Source organism: Rutidosis leptorrhynchoides, chromosome 4, assembly GCF_046630445.1.
Source record: "Rutidosis leptorrhynchoides isolate AG116_Rl617_1_P2 chromosome 4, CSIRO_AGI_Rlap_v1, whole genome shotgun sequence".
Lineage (NCBI taxonomy): Eukaryota > Viridiplantae > Streptophyta > Magnoliopsida > Asterales > Asteraceae > Rutidosis > Rutidosis leptorrhynchoides.
In genome coordinates this window covers 133,315,454-133,342,265 of record NC_092336.1, presented here as the reverse complement: position 1 = coordinate 133,342,265, position 26,812 = coordinate 133,315,454, and the positions used below count along the sequence as shown (strand labels likewise).

At 35.5% G+C, this 26,812-nt stretch overlaps 1 protein-coding gene across 1 annotated transcript; it reads left to right on the top strand.

Moving 5' to 3' along the window:
• Nucleotides 1-17,517: 17,517 nt before the first annotated feature.
• Nucleotides 17,518-18,390, top strand: LOC139841011 (protein ALP1-like). The gene has a single exon (XM_071831246.1). It carries the CDS (start codon nt 17,518-17,520, stop codon nt 18,388-18,390), a length of 873 nt encoding a protein of 290 aa, XP_071687347.1.
• The last annotated feature ends 8,422 nt before the right edge of the window (nt 18,391-26,812 follow it).

Sequence of the window (26,812 nt, the reverse complement as noted above, 5' to 3'; positions counted from 1 at the left end):
GAATTAGAAAGAGAATTGGAAGTGAAATGGAGTGAATGATGAGTGGTAATTGGTGAGTGGTGAGTGGGGTTAAAAGGAGTTCTAGTTAGTTGACTAGCTCATGGTAGAAGTTAAAATTGATTAGTCATACATGACATAATCAAGAGTGGAATCCCATGCTAGTTCCTATTGGTATATACTCATAGTAAGTACGTTTGGAAGCTGTGTATAATATGGGTAAGAATACGACTAGAATTCTTGATGAAAGAAAAGAATGGAAAAGTAACTGTAACTATTTTTGTTAAGTATGAGTGTTTTGATATATGTCTTGAAGTCTTCCAAAAGTATTTTAATACATCTAAATACACTACATGTATATACATTTTAACTGAGTCGTTAAGTCATCGTTAGTCGTTACATGTAAGTGTTGTTTTGAAACCTTTAAGTTAACGATCTCAATTAATGTTGTTAACCCATTGTTTATTATATCTAATGAGATGTTAAATTATTATATTATCATGATATTATGATATATTAATATATCTTAATATGATATATATACATTTAAATGTCGTTACAACGATAATCGTTACATATATGTCTCGTTTCGAAATCCTTAAGTTAGTAGTCTTGTTTATATGTATATAACTCATTGTTAATATACTTATGGAGATACTTACTTATCATAATCTCATGTTAACCATATGTATATCCATATATATATCGTCATGTCGTTTTTACAAGTTTTAACGTTCGTGAATCGCCGGTCAACTTGGGTGGTCAATTGTCTATATGAAACATATTTCAATTAATCAAGTCTTAACAAGTTTGATTGCTTAACATGTTGGAAATATTTAATCATGTAAATATCAATCTCAATTAATATATATAAACATGGAAAAGTTCGGGTCACTACAGAAGTGACAAGATAGGAGCGGTGGTTAGCTTCGTTTTCAAGATTTGAAATGCGGATTCTTGTTCGGTTGCCCAAACGAATTTTCTTCCCTTATGAGTTAACGCGGTTAGAGGACGAGCGACCAAAGAGAAATCTTTGATGAATCTACGATAGTATCCGACGAGACCCAAGAATTGACGAATGTGAGTAGGAGTAGTAGGAGTCTCCCATTTACTAATGGCTTCGATTTTTGATGGATCGACTTTAATACCTTGGTCACTTACAACGTGACCAAGAAATTGAACTTCCTTCAACCAAAATTCACACTTGGAGAACTTGGCATAGAGTCGTTCTTGTCTTAAAATTCAAGCACAAGTCGGAGGTGTTCCTCATGTTCTTCTTCGCTTTTAGAATAAACCAAAATATCATCGATGAACACGATAATGAATTTGTCAAGATACGGTTTGCACACGCGGTTCATATGATCCATGAACACCGCCGGTGCGTTAGTGAGACCAAATGGCATGACAAGGAATTCATAACTACCATAACGAGTTCGGAAAGCGGTTTTAGAGACATCTTCCCCCTTAACCCTTAATTGATGATAACCCGAGCTGAGATCGATTTTCGAATATACACAAGACCCTTGTAGTTGATCAAAGAGGTCATCGATGCGAGGAAGAGGATATCGGTTTTTAACCATCAATTTGTTTAGTTCACAATAATCAATGCACATTCGTAGGGATCCATTTTTCTTTTTAACAAACAAAATCGGAGCGCCCCAAGGTGAATGGCTAGGTTGGATAAAACCACGATCAAGTAGTTCTTGGATTTGACTTTGAAATTCTTGCATTTCGGATGGAGCGAGTCTATATGGTGTACGTGCTATGGGTGCGGCTCTCGGAATAAGAACGATTTGGAATTCAACCGGTCGATGAGGTGAAAGACCCGGCAATTCATCGGGAAATACATCAGAATAGTCACTAACAATTGGCACATCATCGATGTGCTTCTCATCGGACTCGACTTTCTTAACGTGAGCAAGGATCACAAAACAACCCTTACTGAGTAGTTTTCTAACTTTAATGCATGAAACGAGGTTGAGTCCGGTGCAACTCTTATCGCCATAGATGATCAAAGGTTCGCCGTTCTCGATAGGAATCCGGATTGCCTTAAGATCACAAAAGATGTGAGATTTAATTTTGGCTAGCCAATTCATACCGATTATTACATTGAAGCTTCCTAGTTCTATGGGTATCAAGTCAATTTCAAACTCATTACCCAAAATGTTTAACGTACACCCCCGGTAATATGTGTCAGCACTCAATAGTTTCCCGTTGGCCACTTCAATGGTATAAGTGGTATCTAGTGGAAGTGGTGGAGTGCTAAAAGAATGAGTCAAAGTCTTGGATACAAAACTCTTATCGGCACCCGAATCGAATAAACAAGTAACATAAGTGTTGTTGAGGAGAAACGTACCCGTGACTAATTCATTGTCATCTCGGGCTTCCTCGGTGTTGATGTTGAAAGCTCGGTCGCGTGTGTTGGGGTTAGCTTTCTTCTTCGGGCATGCATTTCTAAAATGACCCGTTTGGCCACATTCATAACAAGTACCCGGTTTTGGTGCATTGGGCACCTTTTGAGTAACGGGGGTGGCACTTCTACAATCGTTGGCCACAAGACCACCCCTTTGGCACCGGTGGCAAAATAGATTGCTACATTCACCATAGTGGTGTTTGTGGCATTTGTTGCAAAAGGGTTTATTTCCGCCATAACTTTTCTTGGCGTCGGAGGGGTAAGGCTTTTTGATGAAGTTGTTGTTATAGTTGTTGCTTGATTGGGGGGCTTCCCATTTTCTTTTGTTGTCGCCCGTTTTATCCTCGGCCTTAGGTGCTAGAACTATGATTTCGTCAACCGTTTCGATCAATTGGCCGACCATGTTTAAGGCTTGTTGTAGGTTAGCGGGTTTGGATGCCATCACTCCTTGTTTGATGCTCTTTGGAAGACCATCCATATAGAGTTCAACCCTTTGAGATTCGGGGTTCACGAGGTTGGGACACATCAAGGATAGCTCGGCGAATCGTTGATTGTAGGTCTTGAGATCATTTCTGACCACCTTTATAGTTCTTAGCTCTTGTTCAAGCTTTCGGGTTTCTTCACGAGGGAAAAATTCGACGATCAACCTTTCCCTTAAATCGGCCTAAGAGAGGGCGTGAGCTTCATCAGTACCCACCGATTGTACATACGTGTTCCACCACGTGAGGGTGATATCGGCAAAGTTGTGGGTGGAATATTTGACTTTATCTTGATCCCGACAACCGCTTATGCTAAAAACGGCTTCCGTTTATTCGAACCATTGAGTGAGTACAACCGGTCCCCCGGTTCCATCAAAAGTGTGAGGTTTGCACCCCATGAAGGCTTTGTAGGAGCACCCTTCGATTGAGTTACCGACCCCTTGATTGTTGTTGTTGTTATTATCATTGTTGTTATTGTTGTTGGTGGAGTGACCGGCCATGGCCGCCTCTACGGCGGTGGCTACCATTCGTTGTAGAGCTTGTTCGGGTGTCTCACGGCGTGGTCCACGGCGAGGAGCCATTGTTCCTTCAAAACACAAGAATATCGTTGATTAGTATTCTTAATAATACTAACCATGATATGGAATAAGGATAGAGAGAAATTTTCCTTGACTCGCCTTAAATTCTTTATGTCATAATGTCAGAATGTTCAAATGAGTCACCGTAATATAATCCTGGAAATTACATCACCCTGATTCATATGTGCATTCGACACTATTTCATATAGTCAAGGTGGCGCGTCAATTAAATCAAGTAACGTGAGATTAAGATTGAATAAGAATCAGATATGATAGAAGAGTTCGAGTATAATGCATAAGTAGTCAAGTAATTCCAACTTCAAGTCTATATGCCGGTTGTAGTCTAGACTCACTAATGTACCCTATGACTCGGGGTTGACACTAATGAACTCTAAATCCCTACAACCAATGCTCTGATACCATCTATAGCGACCCAACCAAATCATGTTTGACGGCGCCGACTACTTAGGTCCCGTTACGTGGTCATAAGTCTTTAACATGAAGTTTGACCAAAATATGTCGCATTCATTTCATAAGTAAAAGGATGTTTCAAGTTTACAAAAGTAGTTCAAAGACTAGTTACATTACAAAGTTTAACGTACGAATGAAACCTATGCGACACAATTTAAAAGTTGTCAAAAGACGCTCCAACTATGCATGTATACTCGACATCCAAGCAAGTATCAAAAAGAGTGCGGAAGCATGTAACAAGTAGCATTCAAGGACTTGAGAAAACATATAGAAAACTGTCAACGAAAAACGTTGGTGAAATCATAGGTGGTTTAGTAAACGTTGCATTTGAACCACAAGATTTAATATAATATGATTATCAAAATCATTTGCATTCCAAAATTGTTATTTGTTTCGCGGGCACCCAATTATTAAACTTAACTGTTTTGCACCCTTTGCGTAGTGTTAGAACATACACTAGACCCGAAAATATATTTCATCCGCTAACGGTAGCGAACCGTCCGAACGAGGCTCGTCAAGCCCATGTGATCACATAATATAAGTTCACGTTTACACCCTGCAAGTGTAACTAATGATAATTGAATTGAGGATTTTTGTTCAAACCCGTACGTGGAATGTTCGTTTTTGTACTTGTGTTCAAAGTGTAAAAGCATGATACGTATATGTTTCTCATCCCATAGTTTAAAGTATAAAAGTTGTTTGAAAGATGGGACTATGATCTCACCTTGAGTGCACGTATGAAAAGTACTTCACAAAGTAACGTGTGCAAAGGAAAATGCTAGTCTTGACCTAAACAAATAGGTCGTATCAATAACGGTAAACACGATAGGTCAAAGATGTTCAATTAGTCCTATGGCTCGTTACGACTCGATTATGTAGCATGTGAATCAAATTGTCAAGTTTCATGCAAGATACTAGTATAGAAACAAGTTAGAAATATTGCACAATTATTTGGTTAAGTTTGACAAAAAGTCAAACTTTGGTCGGGTCAAAGTCAACGAAAAAGTCAACACATTCGGGTCGGGTCCCGAACTATTTTTCTGTGCTAGTTATTCATATATAAGTATGTTAGAACAAGTTTCATGTGAATCGGAGGTCCATAGCATGCCAAACATTTTTCGTATATTGGACAAGGAGGTCAGAAGCTGGACACGCCTTAGGTCGCGCCGCGACAAAAGACTGCCGCGCCGCGGCATTTAACGTGTGCTGGTACCTGGTCAGTCTCAAATGTCCAAGTCTCAAATCAAAACTCTTTCAAGCATAAATCACAAACCGCTAACACTTAGAACTCGTATCTTATATCGTTAGAAAGGTAATTTGACAAAGAACACAATAAATAAATTTCACCAACCAAAAACATCATTTGCAACAATCGACTTTCCAAGTTAAATGATCAATCAATGCACACCATAAATGCTTCAAATTCATAAATGCACATTTATGATTCGGGAATTAAATGCATACATATGACACGCCGTTTCGTAGGCAATCAAACATACAATCTAACTAACCACTTACCAACAACAATTCATGGCATTCAATACATCAAAAATGCATCTAAAGTTCATTAAAACCCTAACTCAAATTCACCAAAATCACTAATCAAGTTTATGGAGTTTTCTAAAGCAACCTACACATCAAATTGAAGCTAGTGATGTTAGGAACACATTTAATACATGCATTTATAACATTTAACATCATTCAAACAACCAAATCACCAAATCAAACACACCAAAGTTTATGTTCATGGTAGTTACTTCAAATAACAAAATCGAACATATAAATCATATATTCATGTTAGACTTGAGCCATAGACACTAATTAACAACTTTATAAGTTAAAAACATCAAGAACACAAAATCTAGTGATTTTAGAAAGTTGCCCATACTTGATGAAATCGGTATGGAATCGAAGAGGAAGTTGCAAGGATTCCAAATATGTAATTTGTTTTGATTGAAGCTTGCTAGATGTGATTTAGATGATGAATCTTGGAAATGGATAATTGAAAGAAAATATGGAAGTAGTGAAAGAAAAGAGAAATGAAAATGAAAAAGAAGGGAGGAGGGTGTTGACTAGTCAAAAGCTAGTCACATCTTTGCTCCCTTGGCAAAACTAGTCCCTCGAGTTCGGTTGCGGGTGTGTGAATTACCTAAACGAGATATTTTTAAAACGCGTATTAACGAGGGATGTTATAATAATATAACGGACTTTAAATAATTAAACGGAAAAGTAAACGAAAAAAGGCGGGATGTTACATTACCTACTCCTTAAAAAAAAATTCGTCCCGAAATTTAAGTAGGCGTAGTAGTCGTTGTTTCTTCCTCGGAATCTTGTATTTTCGGAACCGGGAATAGATGAGGGTATTTCCTTTGCATTTGATCTTGCCTTTCCCAAGTAAACTCGGGTCCTCTTTTGGCGTTCCAATGGACTTTAACAATCATAATTCGGCTTTGTTTCAATGTCTTGACGGAGGTGTCCACAATTTCAACCGGTTCCTCCACAAAATGAAGTTTGTCATCAATAGTAAGTTCCTCGAGAGGGATGACGATATCGGGTTCGGCAAGACACTTTTTCTAGTTAGATACATGTAAGGTAGGATGAACGGAGTTCAATTGAGGCGGAAGATCTAAACGATAAGCAACGGTTCCAATACGCTCCAAGATTTCGAAAGGACCAATATACCTCGGATTTAGCTTCCCGCGTATCCCAAAACGGATTACACCTTTCCAAGGTGCGACTTTTAACATTACTCGGTCACCGACTTGAAATTCGAGGTCGTTGCGTCTTTTGTCGGTGTAGCGCTTTTGATGACTCCGGGCCGTCCGAAGCCTATCTCGGATTTGTACGATCTTCTCGGTGGTTTCGTGAATGAGTTCGGGTCCGGTGATTTGCACGTCGCCTACCTCGGCCCAACAAAGAGGTGAACGACATTTTCGGCCATATAGCGCTTCAAAAGGTGCGACTTTAATACTCGCGTGATAACTATTGTTGTAAGAGAACTCGACGAGAGGTAATTGCTTGTCCCAAGCTTTTCCAAAATCAACCACGCAAGCTCGTAACATGTCCTCCAAGGTTTGAATTGTGCGTTCGCTTTGTCCATCGGTTTGAGGGTGATATGCGGTGCTCATGTCTAAACGCGTTCCCAATGCTTCTTGCAAGGTACGCCAAAATCTAGAAACAAAACGGCCATCTCGGTCGAAGATAATCGATAAAGGTACACCGTGTCAGGCTACGATCTCCTTGATGTAAAGTTGTGCAAGTTTCTCCATTTTGTCGGTATCCTTCATGGCGAGAAAGTGTGCGGATTTGGTGAGACGGTCAACAATAACCCAAATGGTATCATAATCGCCCGTCATTTTTGGTAGTTTGGTGATAAAATCCATTGTTATTCTTTCCCACTTCCATTGCGGGATTTTGGGTTGTTGAAGTAACCCGGACGGTCTTTGGTGTTCGGCTTTGACTTTGGAACATGTCAAACACTTGGCAACATAAGTAGCTACGTCCCTTTTGATGTTCGGCCACCAATATTGTTCTTTAAGGTTGTGGTACATCTTATTGGCACCTGGGTGAATCGAGTATCGTGACTTATGGGCTTCATCTAAAATAAGGCTTCGTAGGTCCCCATAACTAGGCACCCAAATCCTTCCGGCGAAATATCGGAGTCCGGTCTCCCTAATTTCGAATCGAGAGACGAGAATGTTGAACAGCTCGTGTGAAACGTTTTCATCCTTGAGAGCCTCATCTTGGGCTACCCGAATTTGGCTATTAAGGTTGGTGTGGATGGTGATGTTTAAGGCTCGGACACGAAGAGGCACCGCTCTTTCTTTTCGACTTAAGGCATCGGCTACTACATTTGCCTTTCCGGGATGGTAACGAAGCTCGCAATCGTAATCGTTTAAGGTTTCAATCCACCTTCGTTGTCTCATGTTTAGTTGCTTTTGATCAAAGATGTGTTGGAGACTTTTGTGATCGGTAAAGATAGTACTCTTGGTTCCATAAAGATAGTGTCTCCACATTTTAAGTGCAAAGACAACGGCTCCGAGTTCGAGATCATGTGTCGTGTAGTTTCGTTCATGAATTTTGAGTTGTCGAGAAGCATAAGAAATGACTTTCGTTCGTTGCATCAACACACACCCAAAACCATGTTTTGAGGCGTCGCAATACACAAAAAAATCATCGTTTCCTTCGGGAAGTGACAAGATAGGAGCGGTGGTTAGCTTCGTTTTCAAGATTTGAAATGCGGATTCTTGTTCGGTTGCCCAAACGAATTTTCTTCTCTTATGAGTTAACGCGGTTAGAGGACGAGCGACCAAAGAGAAATCTTTGATGAATCTACGATAGTATCCGGCGAGACCCAAGAATTGACGAATGTGAGTAGGAGTAGTAGGAGTCTCCCATTTACTAATGGCTTCGATTTTTGATGGATCGACTTTAATACCTTGGTCACTTACAACGTGACCAAGAAATTGAACTTCCTTCAACCAAAATTCACACTTGGAGAACTTGGCATAGATTCGTTCTTGTCTTAAAAGTTCAAGCACAAGTCGGAGGTGTTCCTCGTGTTCTTCTTCGCTTTTAGGATAAACCAAAATATCATCGATGAACACGATAACGAATTTGTCAAGATACGGTTTGCACACGCGGTTCATAAGATCCATGAACACTGCCGGTGCGTTAGTGAGACCAAATGGCATGACAAGGAATTCATAACTACCATAACGAGTTCGGAAAGCGGTTTTGGAGACATCTTCCCCCTTAACCCTTAATTGATGATAACCCGAGCGGAGATCGATTTTCGAATATACACAAGACCCTTGTAGTTGATCAAAGAGGTTATCGATGCGAGGAAGAGGATATCAGTTTTTAACCGTCAATTTGTTTAGTTCACAATAATCAATGCACATTCATAGGGATCCGTCTTTCTTTTTAACAAACAAAATCGGAGCTCCCCAAGGTGAATGGCTAGGTTGGATAAAACCACGATCAAGTAGTTCTTCGATTTGACTTTGCAATTCTTGCATTTCGGATGGAGCGAGTCTATATGGTGCACGTGCTACGGGTGCGGCTCCCGGAATAAGATCGATTTGGAATTCAACCGGTCGATGAGGTGGAAGACCCGGCAATTCGTCGGGAAATACATCGAAATAGTCACTAACAATTGGCACATCATCGATGTGCTTCTCATCGGACTCGACTTTCTTAATGTGAGCAAGGATCGCAAAACAACCCTTACAGAGTAGTTTTCTAAATTTAATGCATGAAACGAGGTTGAGTCCGGTGCCACTCTTATCGCCATAGACGATCAAAGGTTCGCCGTTCTCGATAGGAATCCGGATTGCGTTAAGATCACAAAGGATGTGAGATTTCATTTTGGCTAGCCAATTCATACCGATTATTACATCGAAGCTTCCTAGTTCCATGGGTATCAAGTCAATTTCAAACTCATTACCCAAAATGTTTAACGTACACCCCCGGTAATATGTGTCGGCACTCAATAGTTTCCCGTTGGCCACTTCAATGGTATAAGTGGTATCTAGTGGAAGTGGTGGAGTGCTAAAAGAATGAGTCAAAGTCTTGGATACAAAACTCTTCTCGGCACCCGAATCGAATAAGTAAAGTAACATAAGTGTTGTTGAGGAGAAACGTACCCGTGACTAATTTATTGTCATCTCGAGCTTCCTCGGTGTTGATGTTGAAAGCTCGGTCGCGTGTGTTGGGGTTAGCTTTCTTCTTCGGACATGCATTTCTAAAATGACCCGTTTGGCCACATTCATAACAAGTACCCGGTTTTGGTGCATTGGGCACCTTTTGAGTGACGGGGGCGGCACTTCTACAATCGTTGGCCACATGACCACCCCTTTGGCACCGGTGGCAAAATAGATTGCTACATTCACCATAGTGGTGTTTATGGCATTTGTTGCAAAAGGGTTTATTTCCGCCATAATTTTCTTGGCGTCGGAGGTGTAAGGCTTTTTGATGAAGTTGTTGTTGTAGTTGTTGCTTGATTGGGGGGCATCCCATTTTCTTTTGTTGCCGCCCTTTTTATCCTCGGCCTTAGGTGCCGGAACTACGATTTCATCAACCGTTTCGATCAATTGGCTGGCCATGTTTAAGGCTTGTTGTAGGTTAGCGGGTTTGGATGACATCACTCCTTGTTTGATGCTCTTTGGAAGACCATCCATATAGAGTTCAACCCTTTGAGATTCGGGGTTCACGAGGTTGGGACACATCAAGGATAGCTTGGCGAATTGTTGATTGTAGGCCTTGAGATCGTTTCCGACCGCCTTTAAAGTTCTTAGCTCTTGTTCGAGCTTTCGGGTCTCTTCACGAGGGAAAAATTCGACGATCAACCTTTCCCTTAAATCGGCCCAAGAGAGGGTGTGAGCTTCATCGGTACCCACCGATTGTACATACGTGTTCCACCACGTGAGGGTGATATCGGCAAAGGTGTGGGTGGAATATTTGACTTTATCTTGATCCCGACAACCGCTTATGCTAAAAACGGCTTCCGTTTGTTCGAACCATCGAGTGAGTACAACCGGTCCCCCGGTTCCATCAAAAGTGTGAGGTTTGCACCCCATGAAGGCTTTGTAGGAGCACCCTTCGATTGAGTTACTGGCCCCTTGATTGTTGTTGTTGTTATTATCATTGTTGTTATTGTTGTTGGTGGAGTGACCGGCCATGGCCGCCTCTACGGCGGTGGCTACCATTCGTTGTAGAGCTTGTTCGGGTGTCTCACGGCGTGGTCCACGGCGAGGAGTCATTGTTCCTTCAAAACACAAGAATATCATTGATTAGTATTCTTAATAATACTAACCATGATATGGAATAAGGATAGAGAGAAATTTTCCTTAACTCGCCTTAAATTCTTTATGTCATAATGTCGGAATGTTCATATGAGTCACCGTAATATAATCCCGGAAATTACATCACCCTGATTCATATGTGCATTCGACACTATTTCATATAGTCAAGGTGGCGCGTCAATTAAATTAAGTAACGTGAGATTAAGATTGAATAAGAATCAGATATGATAGAAGAGTTCGAGTATAATGCATAAGTAGTCAAGTAATTCCAACTTCAAGTCTATATGCCGGTTGTAGTCTAGACTCACTAATGTACCCTATGACTCGGGGTTGACACTAATGAACTCTAAATCCCTACAACCAACGCCTTGATACCATCTGTAGCGACTCAACCAAATCATGTTTGACGGCGCCGACTACTTAGGTCCCGTTACGTGGTCATAAGTCTTTAACATGACGTTTGACCAAAATATGTCGCATTCATTTTATAAGTAAAAGGATGTTTCAAGTTTACAAAAGTAGTTCAAAGACTAGTTACATTACAAAGTTTAACGTACGAATGAAACCTATGCGACACAATTTAAAAGTTGTCAAAAGACGCTCCAACTATGCATGTATACTCGACATCCAAGCAAGTATCAAAAAGAGTGCGGAAGCATGTATCAAGTAGCGTTCAAGGACCTGAGAAAACATATAGAAAACTGTCAACGAAAAACGTTGGTAAAATCATCGGTGTTTTAGTAAACGTTGCATTTGAACCACAAGATTTAATATAATATGATTATCAAAATCATTTGCATTCCAAAATTGTTATTTGTTTCGCGGGCACCTAATTATCAAACTTAACTGTTTTGCACCCTTTGCGTAGTGTTAGAACATAGACTAGACCCGAAAATATATTTCATCCGCTAACGGTAGCGAACCGTCCGAACGAGGCTCGTCAAGCCCATGTGATCACATAATATAAGTTCACGTTTACACCCTGCAAGTGTAACTAATGATAATTGAATTGAGGATTTTTGTTCAAACCCGTACGTGGAATGTTCGTTTTCGTACTTGTGTTCAAAGTGTAAAAGCATGATACGTATATGTTTCTCATCCCATAGTTTAAAGCATAAAAGTTGTTTGAAAGATGGGACTATGATCTCACCTTGAGTGCACGTATGAAAAGTACTTCACAAAGTAACGTGTGCAAAGGAAAATGCTAGTCTTGACCTAAACAAATAGGTCGTATCAATAACGGTAAACACGATAGGTCAAAGATGTTCAATTAGTCCTATGGCTCGTTACGACTCGATTATGTAGCATGTGAATCAAATTGTCAAGTTTCATGCAAGATACTAGTATAGAAACAAGTTAGAAATATTGCACAATTATTTGGTTAAGTTTGACAAAAAGTCAAACTTTGGTCGGGTCAAAGTCAACGAAAAAGTCAACACGTTCGGGTCGGGTCTCGAACTATTTTTCTGTGCTAGTTATTCATATATAAGTATGTTAGAACAAGTTTCATGTGAATCGGAGGTCCATAGCATGCCACACATTTTTCGTATATTGGACAAGGATGTCAGAAGCTGGACACGCCTTAGGTCGCGCCGCGACCCAAGACTGCCGCGCCGCGGCATTTAACGTGTGCTGGTACCTGGTCAGTCTCAAATGTCCAAGTCTCAAATCAAAACTCTTTCAAGCATAAATCACAAACCGCTAACACTTAGAACTCGTATCTTATATCGTTAGAAAGGTAATTTGACAAAGAACACAATAAATAAATTTCACCAACCAAAAACATCATTTGCAACAATCGACTTTCCAAGTTAAATGATCAATCAATGCACACCATAAATGCTTCAAATTCATAAATGCACATTTATGATTCGGGAATTAAATGCATACATATGACACGCCGTTTCGTAGGTAATCAAACATACAATCTAACTAACCACTTACCAACAACAATTCATGGCATTCAATACATCAAAAATGCATCTAAAGTTCATTAAAACCCTAACTCAAATTCACCAAAATCACTAATCAAGTTTGTGGAGTTTTCTAAAGCAACCTACACATCAAATTGAAGCTAGTGATGTTAGGAACACATTTAATACATGCATTTATAACATTTAACATCATTCAAACAACCAAATCACCAAATCAAACACACCAAAGTTTATGTTCATGGTAGTTACTTCAAATAACAAAAATTGAACATATAAATCATATATTCATGTTAGACTTGAGCCATAGACACTAATTAACCACTTTATAAGTTAAAAACATCAAGAACACAAAATCTAGTGATTTTAGAAAGATACCCAAACTTGATGAAATCGGTATGGAATTGAAGAGGAAGTTGCAAGGATTCCAAATATGTAATTTGTTTTGATTGAAGCTTGCTAGATGTGATTTAGATGACGAATCTTGGAAATGGATAATTGAAAGAAAATATGGAATTAGTGAAAGAAAAGAGAAATGAAAATGAAAAAGAAGGGAGGAAGGTGTTGACTAGTCAAAAGCTATTCACATCTTTGCTCCCTTGGCGAAACTAGTCCCTCGAGTTCGGTTGCGGGTGCGTGAATTATCTAAACGAGGTATTTTTAAAACGCGTATTAACGAGGGATGTTATAATCATATAACGCACTTTAAATAATTAAACGGAAAAGTAAACGGAAAAAGGCGGGATGTTACAGATTATGCAACCAAATATTCCAATCAAAATGCTTATCTTTGCACCTTCTCGCCACCCACTCGAAACTCTTAACTTGTATTTCGCAAACCGCAACCAAAACGCTCCAAACTTTGTTTTTGAAAACCTTTTCGTTACGATTTTTCCACACAAGATAGTTACATGTCCACAATACCGCTTGCCATATTTGATTACCCAAAACCGAATTATTTAGCCCCGAAGTATTACCAAGGAGAGATGATAAAACCAAATTTGGAGGACGTGGTAAGCTCCACCAATAAAAAATTCTATTCCAAACACTAAGCACTTTTTCACACGATAATAGAGAGTGACTAATACTTTCAATGTCATTGTCACAATTTGGACAACGGACCGAATGTAGATCGACACCCCTTTTATCCAATTCGACTAAAACCGGAATTCGCCCTTTTAAAACCCTCCAAACAAACACCACAACCTTTTTGAGAACGAGCTTGTTGCGAATGGTACCCATTGAGGAAGAGTTGCTTGCACGAAGGATTTTTTCGTCAATAAGTTTCGAAAGACTACATGTTGAAAAAACACCTTTGGCATCTAAACCGTACGTCCATGAATCTGCAGCCTCATGATTGAATGAGATCGACTGCATCATAAGAGTAAGGTCCGCTACCTCGCCTATAGTTCTACCCAATGGGTTCCTGTTCCAACAGCCAGCAAATGTCGAGACTGCCCCCTGATGAAAAAATCTCAAGCCCACTAATGCATACGGATCACGATCAAGATGAAAAAGCCTTTTGAACCTGTCTTTTAAAGTGAAATAACACGTTTTCTCTATGAAAAGTTATGTACTCTTCACGAACAATCGAATTATGAACAAATTAAAATCAATTACTAACATGTACTCATCCAAATCAGCAATATCAAAATCAAATTTTACATAAAATCATCATACGTTAAACAAAACAATGCATACACATACATATAATCATAAACTCGAGCATTAGACTATATTACACTAATTATAATCATCAAAATAAGAAAATTAGAAAGCTAGGGTTTCATAATTATACCTAAAAATCATAATTGAAAGCGTAGATGTGTAGAGGAGATCGCATTGAGCGCGGGTATGTGTTCAATTTAACGATCCAACAAGCATTTGATGTTGTAATGATGAAGATGATGAGGCGGTGATGATGATCATGATGATACGTGGGGTAAGGGACGACCAAGGGAAGAATGAGAAAACAAACGTGCACTGTATGCATTTTTGCGGGATAAGACCTTACACTAGTTTGATTATATTAACACTTGGGCCAAAATAAAAAAACAGATGGATCAAGGGGGAGGAAATCAGGCGAACGGGCTTGAGAGGGGGTTTGGGCTACCATCATTTGTTATCTGATTTTTTATGGATCAAAAGCCTTAAATGTCTAGCAATTAAACAGGAACAAAGACGTTAAACCTTTCGATGTCTAGCGGTTATCAGGTTTAATTATAAAATCAAGAATAAAAACTCTTATTACATATATAGCATACTATATATACTATAACATAAAGATGTTATCCTATAAACATAAAGCATGAAAGTCAACTAGCGGTCGTTAAAGAATTAACGAAAAAGTTAACAGAAAAGAAGGGTTATTAGAGGGTAAAATTGTAATTTCATCCCAAAGGCATTTTGGTCAATCTACACTTATATAAATCGCTGACCTAACGTATAGATGTACAAGATATGATTTGAGTAGATATCTTAACTTTTTAGGTCAAATTATGTTTACTCGGATCTGAAATCCTATTTGAATATTTAATTTCTTATTCTTTCTAATTTCTTTCGCTCCACATTTTTGAAACCGTAACCATTTCAAGTCGACTTTCTCGTTCAAATCAATATATGTATGTATGTATGTATGTATGTATGTATGTATGTATGTTGAATCAGTAAAATTTATCTAAAACTTTCTTTACAACATTTTATTATTGAAAAAGTATAAACTATGACTATGACTATGACAAAGATAGTTTTAGTTTATCAGTTGCTAATTGATTATGTTTACTTTCTTGATATAATATGTATTATATTATGATATTGTATAAGATTATATATTGTAATTTTGTGTAGTTCCATCATGCATATTAGTTTAATATGATACTTAACAAAATTTAATAATATAGTGTTTGTTTAGCATTGGGGAAAAATGAAAATATCGATTTTGAAGTCGAATTCGGTGTTATTGAAATCGAACCGAAATAAAATTAATTTTTCGGTGCGATTTTGATTTTGATATCTGAATTCGTTTTTGGTTCGATTTTCGTTTTTGATATTTAAAGTTTCAAAACCGAAAACTCCCAAACCAAATAAACTGATAATCTAAAACCGAACCGATTAACACCTTGTACATGTAATCATCATACCTATAATACATGCGACAATTTATTTTTATAAAGTAAAATTAATATTTTAAATTAATATATTAATTATAAGTAATAAGATCTTACAGTTTCAACGAATCTTACAAATATCTCTGATCGAAATGCTCATTATAACCTTACCATGACCCTCCAAACTTGATTACAACCAAAGTGTCAAAACAACATCACGACCCACATCTCAAACTCAAACACCGCTACCTCTAAAAGCTACAATGACATGAAATTTTTTAATCAAGTCCAACACAATCAACAAAAACTACGACACTAAACCGAACAGCCTAAGAACTAGAGATACCTAAAACTACCAAACCCTAAAGTAGTAAATTTCAACAATCAAAGGATTAACCCATCATCCAAACCTAACACAAAACATAATCACATAAGGGCAGACACCCGATAGAAAGCATCAAAACGCTAGAATACCACGACCAAACGAACAAAACCTCCATCTTGAGATTCCCAAAAACGAAACCTCCCACTAAGCATTACCAAGCGGTGATAATGTAATACAAATATACTAGTAATGGATAAGAACCTATGATTATAAGACACATGCCATTCAAAAGACAAACCACAACCTCAAAAAACTACCATCTCGAAACAACACCTTGAAAGCACCACCTCGAACCACCCCTAAAAGCACCACCTTAAAAAGATGTCCTATAACCAACACCTCAAACCACCACCTCGAAAACACAACCTGAATCCACTACCTCTAAATTACAACCTAAAACCACAAGCTCGGACCACCACCTCAAAAATACAACCTGAAACCACCAACTCTAACCATAAATTGAAACCACTATATAAACTACCTCGTAGTCACACCCGGTAGAAACTTGAAACTACCACCTCGAACGCCACTTTAAAAATCACACCATGAAGCAACTCTCTCAACCACCACTTAGGCCACTTGCAATCAATCGTGAGCCACCATCGCTACCGTTCGCCACCCTGTCACCACCCTTACCAGCAAATCGCCAGTGGCTCCTGCAACGACGTTAACTGCTTCTTTTAGTGGGCCTCACATGACTTTTGTGTTTTTTCTTTTTCAATTTTCAAACGACTACTTTTTTTTTTGTTTTTTTTTCCTTTTAAAACACAACTATTATATATATATTACCACTTCAAACAAACAAAATCACACCAACCTTCCATTCATATTTCACAAACAAATACAAAAAAAATTCAAATGGATATGGATGATTGATTGAATTCTCAATGTGAGAGCGAGAGCGTGACGGATAGTGATAGCGCAGAGTCCGATTCCGATGAAGATTTAATTCTAAACGGTTACAACATGCTTAACTTACTCGATTCGCTTGATGTAATGGACGAAGAAGATGAAGCTCGAAATTCTCGTACAATTATTAGAAGACGCCGGTTACAAAGAGATCGGATTGATATCGGTAATCTTTTGTACAACAACTATTTCTCGGATAATCCAACATTTTCGGGTGATTATTTTTGAACTCGATACCGAATGAGTAAGTCATTGTTTATTCGTATTGGTCATGATATTCTATCATATGATTCTCAAACGAGACCCGATTATTTTAAATATTTTGATCAATGTTACGATGCAACTGGTCAACTCGGTTTCAATATTTTTTAAAAGTGTACATCGACTATACGTCAATTGGTGTATGGCATTGCGCCTGATGCATTCGATGAGTATTTACACATGAGCTCATCAACGTCTTGTGATTGTTTAAAGAATTATTGTAAATGTATTATTCATATGTTTTCGCGAGAATATTTAAGGAAACCAACTAAAGAAGATATTCGTCGATTGCATGCCAAATATTTGGAGATGCACGGTTTTTCGGGTATGTTAGGTAGTCTCGATTGCATGCACTGGGCTTGGAAAAATTGTCTAGTTGAGTGGCAAGGGAATTACCACATGGGTGATCACGAAGGACCAACAATAATTCTTGAGGTGGTTGTGTCCTACGATATGTGGATTTGGCACGCTTTCTTTGGTCCAGCGGGTTCGAACAATGATATTAATGTTCTTAATGAATCAAATTTGTTCAAAGATTTATTGGATGGTCGAGCTCCGGAGGTCCGTTACACTATCAACGGGCACGAATTTACAAAAGGGTATTACTTGGTAGATGGCATATACCCAGAATGGGCAACACTTGTCAAGTCGTTTAAATGTCCAATTAAGCCAAAAAATGTAAAGTTTAAACGTTTTCAAGAAGCAAGTAGAAAAGACGTGGAACGAGCTTTCGGTATTCTTCAAGTTCTTTGGGCAATACTAAAACACCCAGCAAGACCTTTTAGTATCAATAAAATACGTCGAATCATGTACACTTGTGTTATACTTCACAACATGATCACCGAAGACAACGAGCGTAGCATATGCGACTTCGAAGAGGATTATCTCCGCGATCGAGAAAACATACCGCGTCGTACTTGGACAGAGAGAGTTGAGCTCCAAGAACGGGTGGATCGAGAGATGCGAGATAAAAGAGCGCATCATATCCTTCGCAACAATTTGATCGAACACATTTGGACACTCCCGAATGATTATATTGTTCGAAACAATTAGCGTTATTTATTCTGTTTTTTTTATTTATGTATTGGCTTTTATTTTCTAATTATGTAATTTTTTTTATTTTTAATAATGTAGTGTTTTTGTTCTTTATTTAATAAAAATGTTATTTGTATTTATTTATTGTATTTAAATGATAATTTTAAATTGGTTAAGGTTTGAAATGGAGTGTATGATAATGAGTGTTTAGTGAAAGGAATATTAAAGGGTTTGTGCTGATGTGGCGCTGATGTGGCAGTGAAAATGTATGTGAAAGAAATGAACGATTGCAAGTGGCCTTACAACCACCACCTCGACCACCTCAAAAACACACCTGATAGAAACTTCAAAAAGCACCACCTCAGACGTCACCTCAAAAATCAAATTCTTGAAACAACCACCACCCCGAACTACCACCTCGAACCTCACAAAAAACACGTGATAAAGGCTTTATTTACAAAAGAAATCTGAGAGAGAGAGAGAGAGAGAGAGAGTCTCCTGGCTGCCGGAGATGAGGAAAACAATGCTGCAAGTGTACTTACAATATTTTGAATGTTTTGTTGTAGGGGTTTCGTATCCCCTACAACAAAACATTCAAAATATTGTTGTATGATATCTATCTATTATTTAATTTTAATTTAATTACTAAGATATGATCTTGTTTAGATAATCCGCACTTTGCGATGGGATAATAGATTTTCTTTTACGTTTATCAAATTAATTATCATAAATTAAATCCAAATTAATTTTCAAATGTAACTGTATAATAATAAATATTAAAATACAACCGAACAGAGGCTGAACATAGAGTAACCCAAGGTGGGTATCCGTCCATCCTGGATTTTACGGAACAAAAACTTTTACAGTAAAAAAAAAATTTACTAAAAATAAGGTTTTTTTTTAGTGTTCGTCCCTGCTGAATATGAAAGATTTTAAAAAAAAAAATTACACTCGCCCCACCTGTATCCGAGTTCAAGTTCCACCGCTGCAACCGAAATCTAAAAACGACGGCTAAAAAAAATATACTTTTTAAATTATATGATTTAAAAATGATGGGACACGGATGTTAAAAAAATTTTTAACAAAAATAAATAAGAAATGATAAAAAAAAAAATGTAAGACCAATATTTATAAAAATAAGAAGCAAAACGTATGTAACAATTTATTTTTACCAAAAAAAAATGTAACTTTTTTTTAAAGAAGGGTATTTTTGTAAATGCCATTAGGAAACATTCATTTGATTGATTAGTATTATATATATATATATATATATATATATATATATATATATATATATATATATATATATATATATATATATATATATATATATATATATATATCGGTATAGTTCATTAATTCCTAATGTATGTAAGAAAAAAAGATAGGTAAAAATTAATGTGTAAAACTGTAAATTACAGGAAAATACAATATAATGATTATATTTTTAATAATATATTTTTTTATTTTGGGACAATTAATATGGGGTGGAAGGAATATATAATATGAATACGATTAACGTATTTGAATTTATGTTTTCATAATATATATTTAATAGTTGTTTGAAAAAACTATATCTTAATATCATTTTCTAAACTTCTTTATTTTTCTTTTTTAAAGGGCAAATGACCCAAAAAAATAATATAAGTTACACAATTTGAAAATAATGTTAATGAGTTTTGCTGATATCTGAAAACAACAACAACAACAACAACAACAATAACAACAACAACCGATCCAATCCCACATGTATGAGGTATGAAGCTGATATCTGAAAAGGACTCTATATTTCAATTTATCACAGAAAATGACTATAATTTCAAAAACGTAAACTGAGGTAATGTTGTCCAATTTACCAACGATCGTTACTTAAATTTCGTTAAATGCTCACATGTTCTTGACATGTGATGGATAAAACATGGTTGGTCATTTAATTATTTTTTTTATATATTGTTTTCCAAATTTTTATTTATTTTATATTTATATTTTTTTTTTAAATTAAATTTTATTTATTTATTTTTATTTTGTATTTATTTTTTATTTCAGGGACTAACCGTATAACAAAATTTGACAAAATTTGAGCACTTAACGAAGTTTGACTAACGTTTATATCTGATCTTGAAGTCCTCATATAGCACTTCTTCCAATCCTGGATGGGGGATCCCTCCATCTGAGCTCAGTTTTATGAGACTCGAACTCATGCCCGACCGGACGATAGAGTTGGGTTCACGAGGAACTGTTTCTTAGGTTCTCGCGTCCCTGTGCCCAAAAGGATGGGTGAGTTCGGTTTGAGTGTTCATCGATCGGGTGGATCTAGCGCTTGGACTTGGAAGCAAGCTACCTTGAATCAATCAATGAATGAAAAAAAAACCGCTTAACGAGAAATAGAAAGGAAGGACAAGTTGGTTTAAGGACCCGTTGGTCAAAGGAAAGGGTTTATTAATAAGTTGGACAATATTACCCCGATTTCACACTTTTAGAAATCATAGTCATTTTTCGTGAAAAAAATGAAGTACAGAGTCTTTTTCGGACATAAAAAAATCTCATATTACCTTTGTTGTTAAATTGTGTAACTTATGTTACCTTTCTGGTCATTGCCCTTTGTAAAATGCAGATAACCACTTTTTTATAAAATAATTTGTATTGACTTTTTACATTTGGTTATTAGTAAATTGATACATATGATATATGTTTACTTTTTTTTTTGTTTACATGTATGAATCATATTTAATACTTCATTCGTGGCATACTAATATCCAGTTTTTATTTTCAAAGTCTTTTATTTTCAAATTTAACTTTGAGTTATTATTATTTTTTATATAATACGTGATGAAAGTTATACTTGTAAAATATATTCAGAATTCAAATCATCAACTTAAAATTTATCGAATAATATTTAATGCAAACAAAAATGTTTATAGCAATTGAAAAGAAAAGACATGCAAATTTAAAACATAACTATTAATATGAAATGAAATGAGTATTTAATAACACTATAATTAATAGAAATATTGAAGTTTTGATACTATCATATATAACTAAAACAATACCATTGTTCATGAGGGTCACCTGACTTTTTTTAATTTTTTTTTTTGTTTTTTAAATCCTACAATTTAGTGCATAATAATTAAATTTAGTACTGTTATAATATCTTTACAGCCACATAAGTCAAGATATGGCTGCACAATTTTATTGGATTCATATCTCTTTAACTGTTTAACTTTTGACGCATTATTAGGTTGAATAAAAGTTGTACAGTAACTTATGTACTATAAATATGCAATCAAGTGTGGTGTAACAGATGCACAATTCTGAATATATTTTTCATACACTACTCATACATATACTCTCCTTTTCGTTATGTTATTTATTAGTAGTTTATAGTCAAGAACCAGACTACAAAAGGTAGTTATAAACCTACTAAATTATAACACGTTATCAGCACGATTATCTCAACATTTATACTAAATATGGTTGGCTCTGCCACCTAACTAATATATGGTCGGTTATACCACCTAAATGATATATGGTCGACATTGTCGCCTAATTTACATTTATGTTATCTAACATTTATTTATGTATACTAACATTTACATTTATGTTATCTAACATTTATTTATGTATACTAACATTTACAGTTATGTTCACTAACATTTATATTTATGTTATTTAAGTTATATATGGTCGGTTATACCACCTGAATTATATTTTTTTGTAATCTAACTCTTATTAACTTCACTAACATTTATATTTATGTTAATAAGACCTCATGATTGTACGCAACACGTCATTTGACAACACGGTACTTTATGTACGCAACACGTCATTTGACAACACGGTACCGTGGGTCGAGATTAATTCCGATCAATACGAATACGATGGGGTCTTTATATGTTATCTAACATTTATGATTACTTATGCAATTTATCATTATTTATTTCATGCATACTAATATTTATTCTTAAAATTTATTATTTATGTATAATTTCTTTTTTTTTGGTTGATCGTTTATGGTGCCTGCTCCAGAAAGTAAGCTTCAAAGATAAATGGTAGGTAAGGGTTTGTTTGTTTTATGGATCCTGATTATTTTTACTCCATATAATTTGTTTACCAGTTAAAAAAATATGGGGAAAGCAACACGTGTGCCACTAACCCAACTACCCATTTTCAGTGAAGGAACATGTGGTCTAGTAACTTTAAATATCACTTTCAAAACAACTAAAACATGATGAACCATAAAATATATTTTAGAACATAACAGATCAAAAGATTATGGCGTTAAATAAGATTAGTCATGTGTTACAAAACTTAAAGGTGAAAGTAAATGTGGTAAATGGGTGAGTTGAATAAAAAGTCTAAATTACTATTGTTTTGATATGTGAACAGGTTGAATAAAAAGTCTAAATTACTATTGTTTTGATATGTGAAAGTAAAATGTGGCAAATGGGTGACTTGGAACGTTTTTTTGTCAAAAACTTTAATTTTTTTTCTATTGATATCTTATACGCTAATTGTTCATATTAAAAAAACTGATAGGGTTGATAATGTAACTTTTTCATAAAAAAAGGCAAATTTATGTTTACCGGCAGGGGCGAAAATACTAGGGGGCATGGAAAACACCTGCCCCAGTTTACTTGAAATTTTCAGGCTTAAAGAATTTGGATTTTTTTTTTATTTTGCCCTTAGTAGATTTTATTTTTATTATCTTATCTTATATACAATCAAGTAAAAAAATAAAAAAAAAAACCTTGAAATTTTAGAAACAACATGGTAATTGATTTGTAGAGGGTTTACGTTTAAAGCAATTTTGAGAAATTAAAACAATGTACCTCGAAGTTTATACGGAGTAATTGTTTTGTGTGAAAAAAGGTAGCCTTGAAATTTTAGATGAAACACTCATAAAGGAGGAAGAAATAGTGAACTTTGGGAATGAGAATGGAAAAGGACTTGGATTAGGAATTGGAATTCTAGAAGAAAAAAAAAATTAAAACAATATGGTATTATGGTATAAGGGTAGTTTCATTTCCACTAATAATTGGGGTAAAATGTGAGGTGTCGGTGAATGGCAAGCAACGCGGGACCCGATCCATGAAGTGGGGGCATTGCATGTGATTATGGACAAGAAAGTGTTTAAATGAGTTTTACAGAAAGGGGGAAAGTAAAGTAATTTTTTTTTTTTCTCAAAACGTGTCAAATGTTTTGTTAAAAACGTGACCGTTTGAAAAAGGAGGTTGAATAATAAAACTTAAAAAATAAATTATTTTTTAAGAGTGTGCATCAAAATGGCCCGTTTAATAATGGGAAGTTAAAAAGACAGTCAAATTGTTTCAACGAACAAGGGTTCAATTGGATGTTTGTTAAAAAAAAAAAAAATCCAAATTTTCAGTTATTTGATTTTTTTTAAAAAAAAAAAAATTCGCGGGTACGGGTGATGGATCCAATGAATCCACATCCACGACTCGCGGGTGCCATCCCTAATTGTGACGAGTACAAATCAACTAAAAGTCTAAAAGATAAATGCTCCTATAGGGACCAAATGTTCACAATAATTGCTAAGCTAGATATGAAACAAATAGTTCATCAAGAAAAAAAAATATGCATCTAAAGCTTCTACTAAAAATTAATGTGCAATGTACAACATATAACTATATGGTCAAATTCATTTGAGCCTTCACAGTCACACACACACACACACACACACACATATATATATATATATATATATATATATATATATATATATATATATATATATATATATATGATGAAAAGCTCAACGTATATGATAAGCGCATATGATAAAAAGCGCATATGATGAAAAGCGCAACGCATATGATAAGCGCATATGATAAAAAGCGAATATGATGAAAATCGCAGCGCATATGATTAAAAGCTCATATGATTAAAAGCGCATATGGTGAAAAGGATATATGATGAAAAAAGCACATATGGTGATTAATAAAAAAAAAACATATGGTGATTAATGGAAAGCACATATGGTGATTAATGAAAAGTATATTGTGAAAAAGAATCACAAATGTTTCTTGAAAGAATTCAAGGTAAGATATATGAACCAATTCATCCATCATGTGAACCATTTTGATATTTCATGGTTCTAATAGACGCATCTAGCGGATGGTCTCATATTTGTATGTTATCAAGTCATAATATGGCATTTGCAAAGTTTCTTGCACAAATTATTAAATTGAGAACACATTATTCTGATTACACCATTAAAAGAATGAGACTTGATAATGCTTGTGAGTTAACATCTCAAGCATTTAATGATCATTATATATCTACATGGATTGTTATTGAACATCCAGTTACTCATGTGCATACACAAAATTAGTTTAGCTGAATCAATAGATAAACGCTTGCAGCTAATAACTAGACAATTGATAATGAGTACAAAACTCTCAATATTTATATGTGAACATGTAAATTTACATGTTGCGATATTAATTCGCATTATACCATGTGGAAGTCATAAATATTTTCACTTACTACTTGATTTTGGCCAAGAGCCAAATTTTTTCCACCTTAGAACATTGGTTGTGCAGTGTATGTTCCAATTGTATCACCACAACACAATAAAATGGTTCTTCAAAGAAAGATGGTAATATATTTTGGATATAAAACATCTTCAATCATAAGATATATTGAACCCATGATGGCTGATGTTTTTACAGCACGTTTTGCTGATTGTCATTTTAATGAAACATTGTTCCCTAAATTAGGGGGAGAAATAAATAAAAAAAATGATGCTTCATGATGTGAACATCAATCAAGGTATATTGAACTCGCACAAAAGAATGTGAAACAAAAGTTCAAAAATAATGCATATGCAAGAACTTGCAAATTAATTACTTTACGCATTTACAGATATAAAAAGAGTGACTAAATCATATATATCAGCGATAAATGCTCCAGCTCGAACTGAAATTCCAAAAGCTGGCAATAATGTCACTATTGAGTCTTTGCCACGCATCAAACGTGGAAGATAAATTGGTTCCGAAGATAAAAATCCTCGAAAAAGAAAATCAGCTGATAATGAGGTAAAAGAAAGTGTTCAAGAAGAACCACAAATCAATACTCCTTCTGCAGAGGATATTGATAGATGTAAATACATAAATTGCAATAAATTATGCAATATTATGGAACTGAAATGAAATGAAAAATCTTGATGAGATATTTTCATATAATGTTACAATGACATCATGAATAAAGATGATGATCTGGAACCAAAATCTGTCATTGAATATCAAAATAGACGTGATTGAGCTCAACGGAAAGGAGCAATACGAGCTGAATTAGAATCGCTCAATAAAAGAAAAGTTTTTGGATCAATCGTTATCACTTTTAAAGATGTGAAACAATGGGATACAAATGAATTTTTATCCGAAAAGAAATGTGCAAATGAAGTTACAAGGCAAAACTAGACTTGTAACTCAAGATTTCCCACTAAGACCAGAAATGAATTATGAGAAAAACTTATCTTTATGTAATGGATACAATTACTTATTAGATACTTAATCAACCTGGTAGTTACTTAAATGCATCTCATGGATGTTGTTACTACTTATCTATATGGATCACTTGATAGTGATATATATGAATATACCTGAAGGATTTAAGGTATCAGAAACATCTAATACAAAACCTAAAGAAATGTGTTCCATTGAATCACAAAGATTTTTATATGGTTTGATACAATAGTATAATGGATTAAGTGATTACTTGATAAGAAAAGTGTATACATATAAACTTATTTGCATATATGTTTTAATTATGAAAACAATGACCAGATATATATATCGTAGTTATTTATGTTAATGGTCTTAACATCGTATGAACAAATAAAGAGATCTATGAAATCATTCAACTTCTATAGAATTAATTTGAAATGAAAGATCTTGAAAAAACCAAGTATTACCTTGGATTGCAAATTGAAAATATGCCTAATTGTTTACTTGTACATCAAACAACTTATATCGAAAAGATTTTAAAACATCTTCATATGTACAATACAAAACCATTAAGTACTCCTATGGTTATTAAATCACTCAATATTGACACTGATCTATTTCATCTCTGTAAAATCATGAAGATCTTCTTGGATCGGAAGTTCCATATCTTAGTGCAATTGGAGTTCTTATGTATCTTACAAATTGTACAAAAACTTGACATTTCTTTTGCAGTTAATTTGTTGGCAAAGGTTTAGCTCAACTACTACTAAAAGACACTGGAATGGGATCAAACACATATTTTGATACCTTTGAGGAACTACTGATTTATAATTATTTTATTCTAACGATTCAAAACAAGATTTGTTTGGTTATACAGATGCAGGTTATTTATCTGATCCACATAAAGCCAAATCTTAAACTGGATATGTATTCCTAAATGGGGGTATTACAGTTTCATGGCGTTCTCAAAA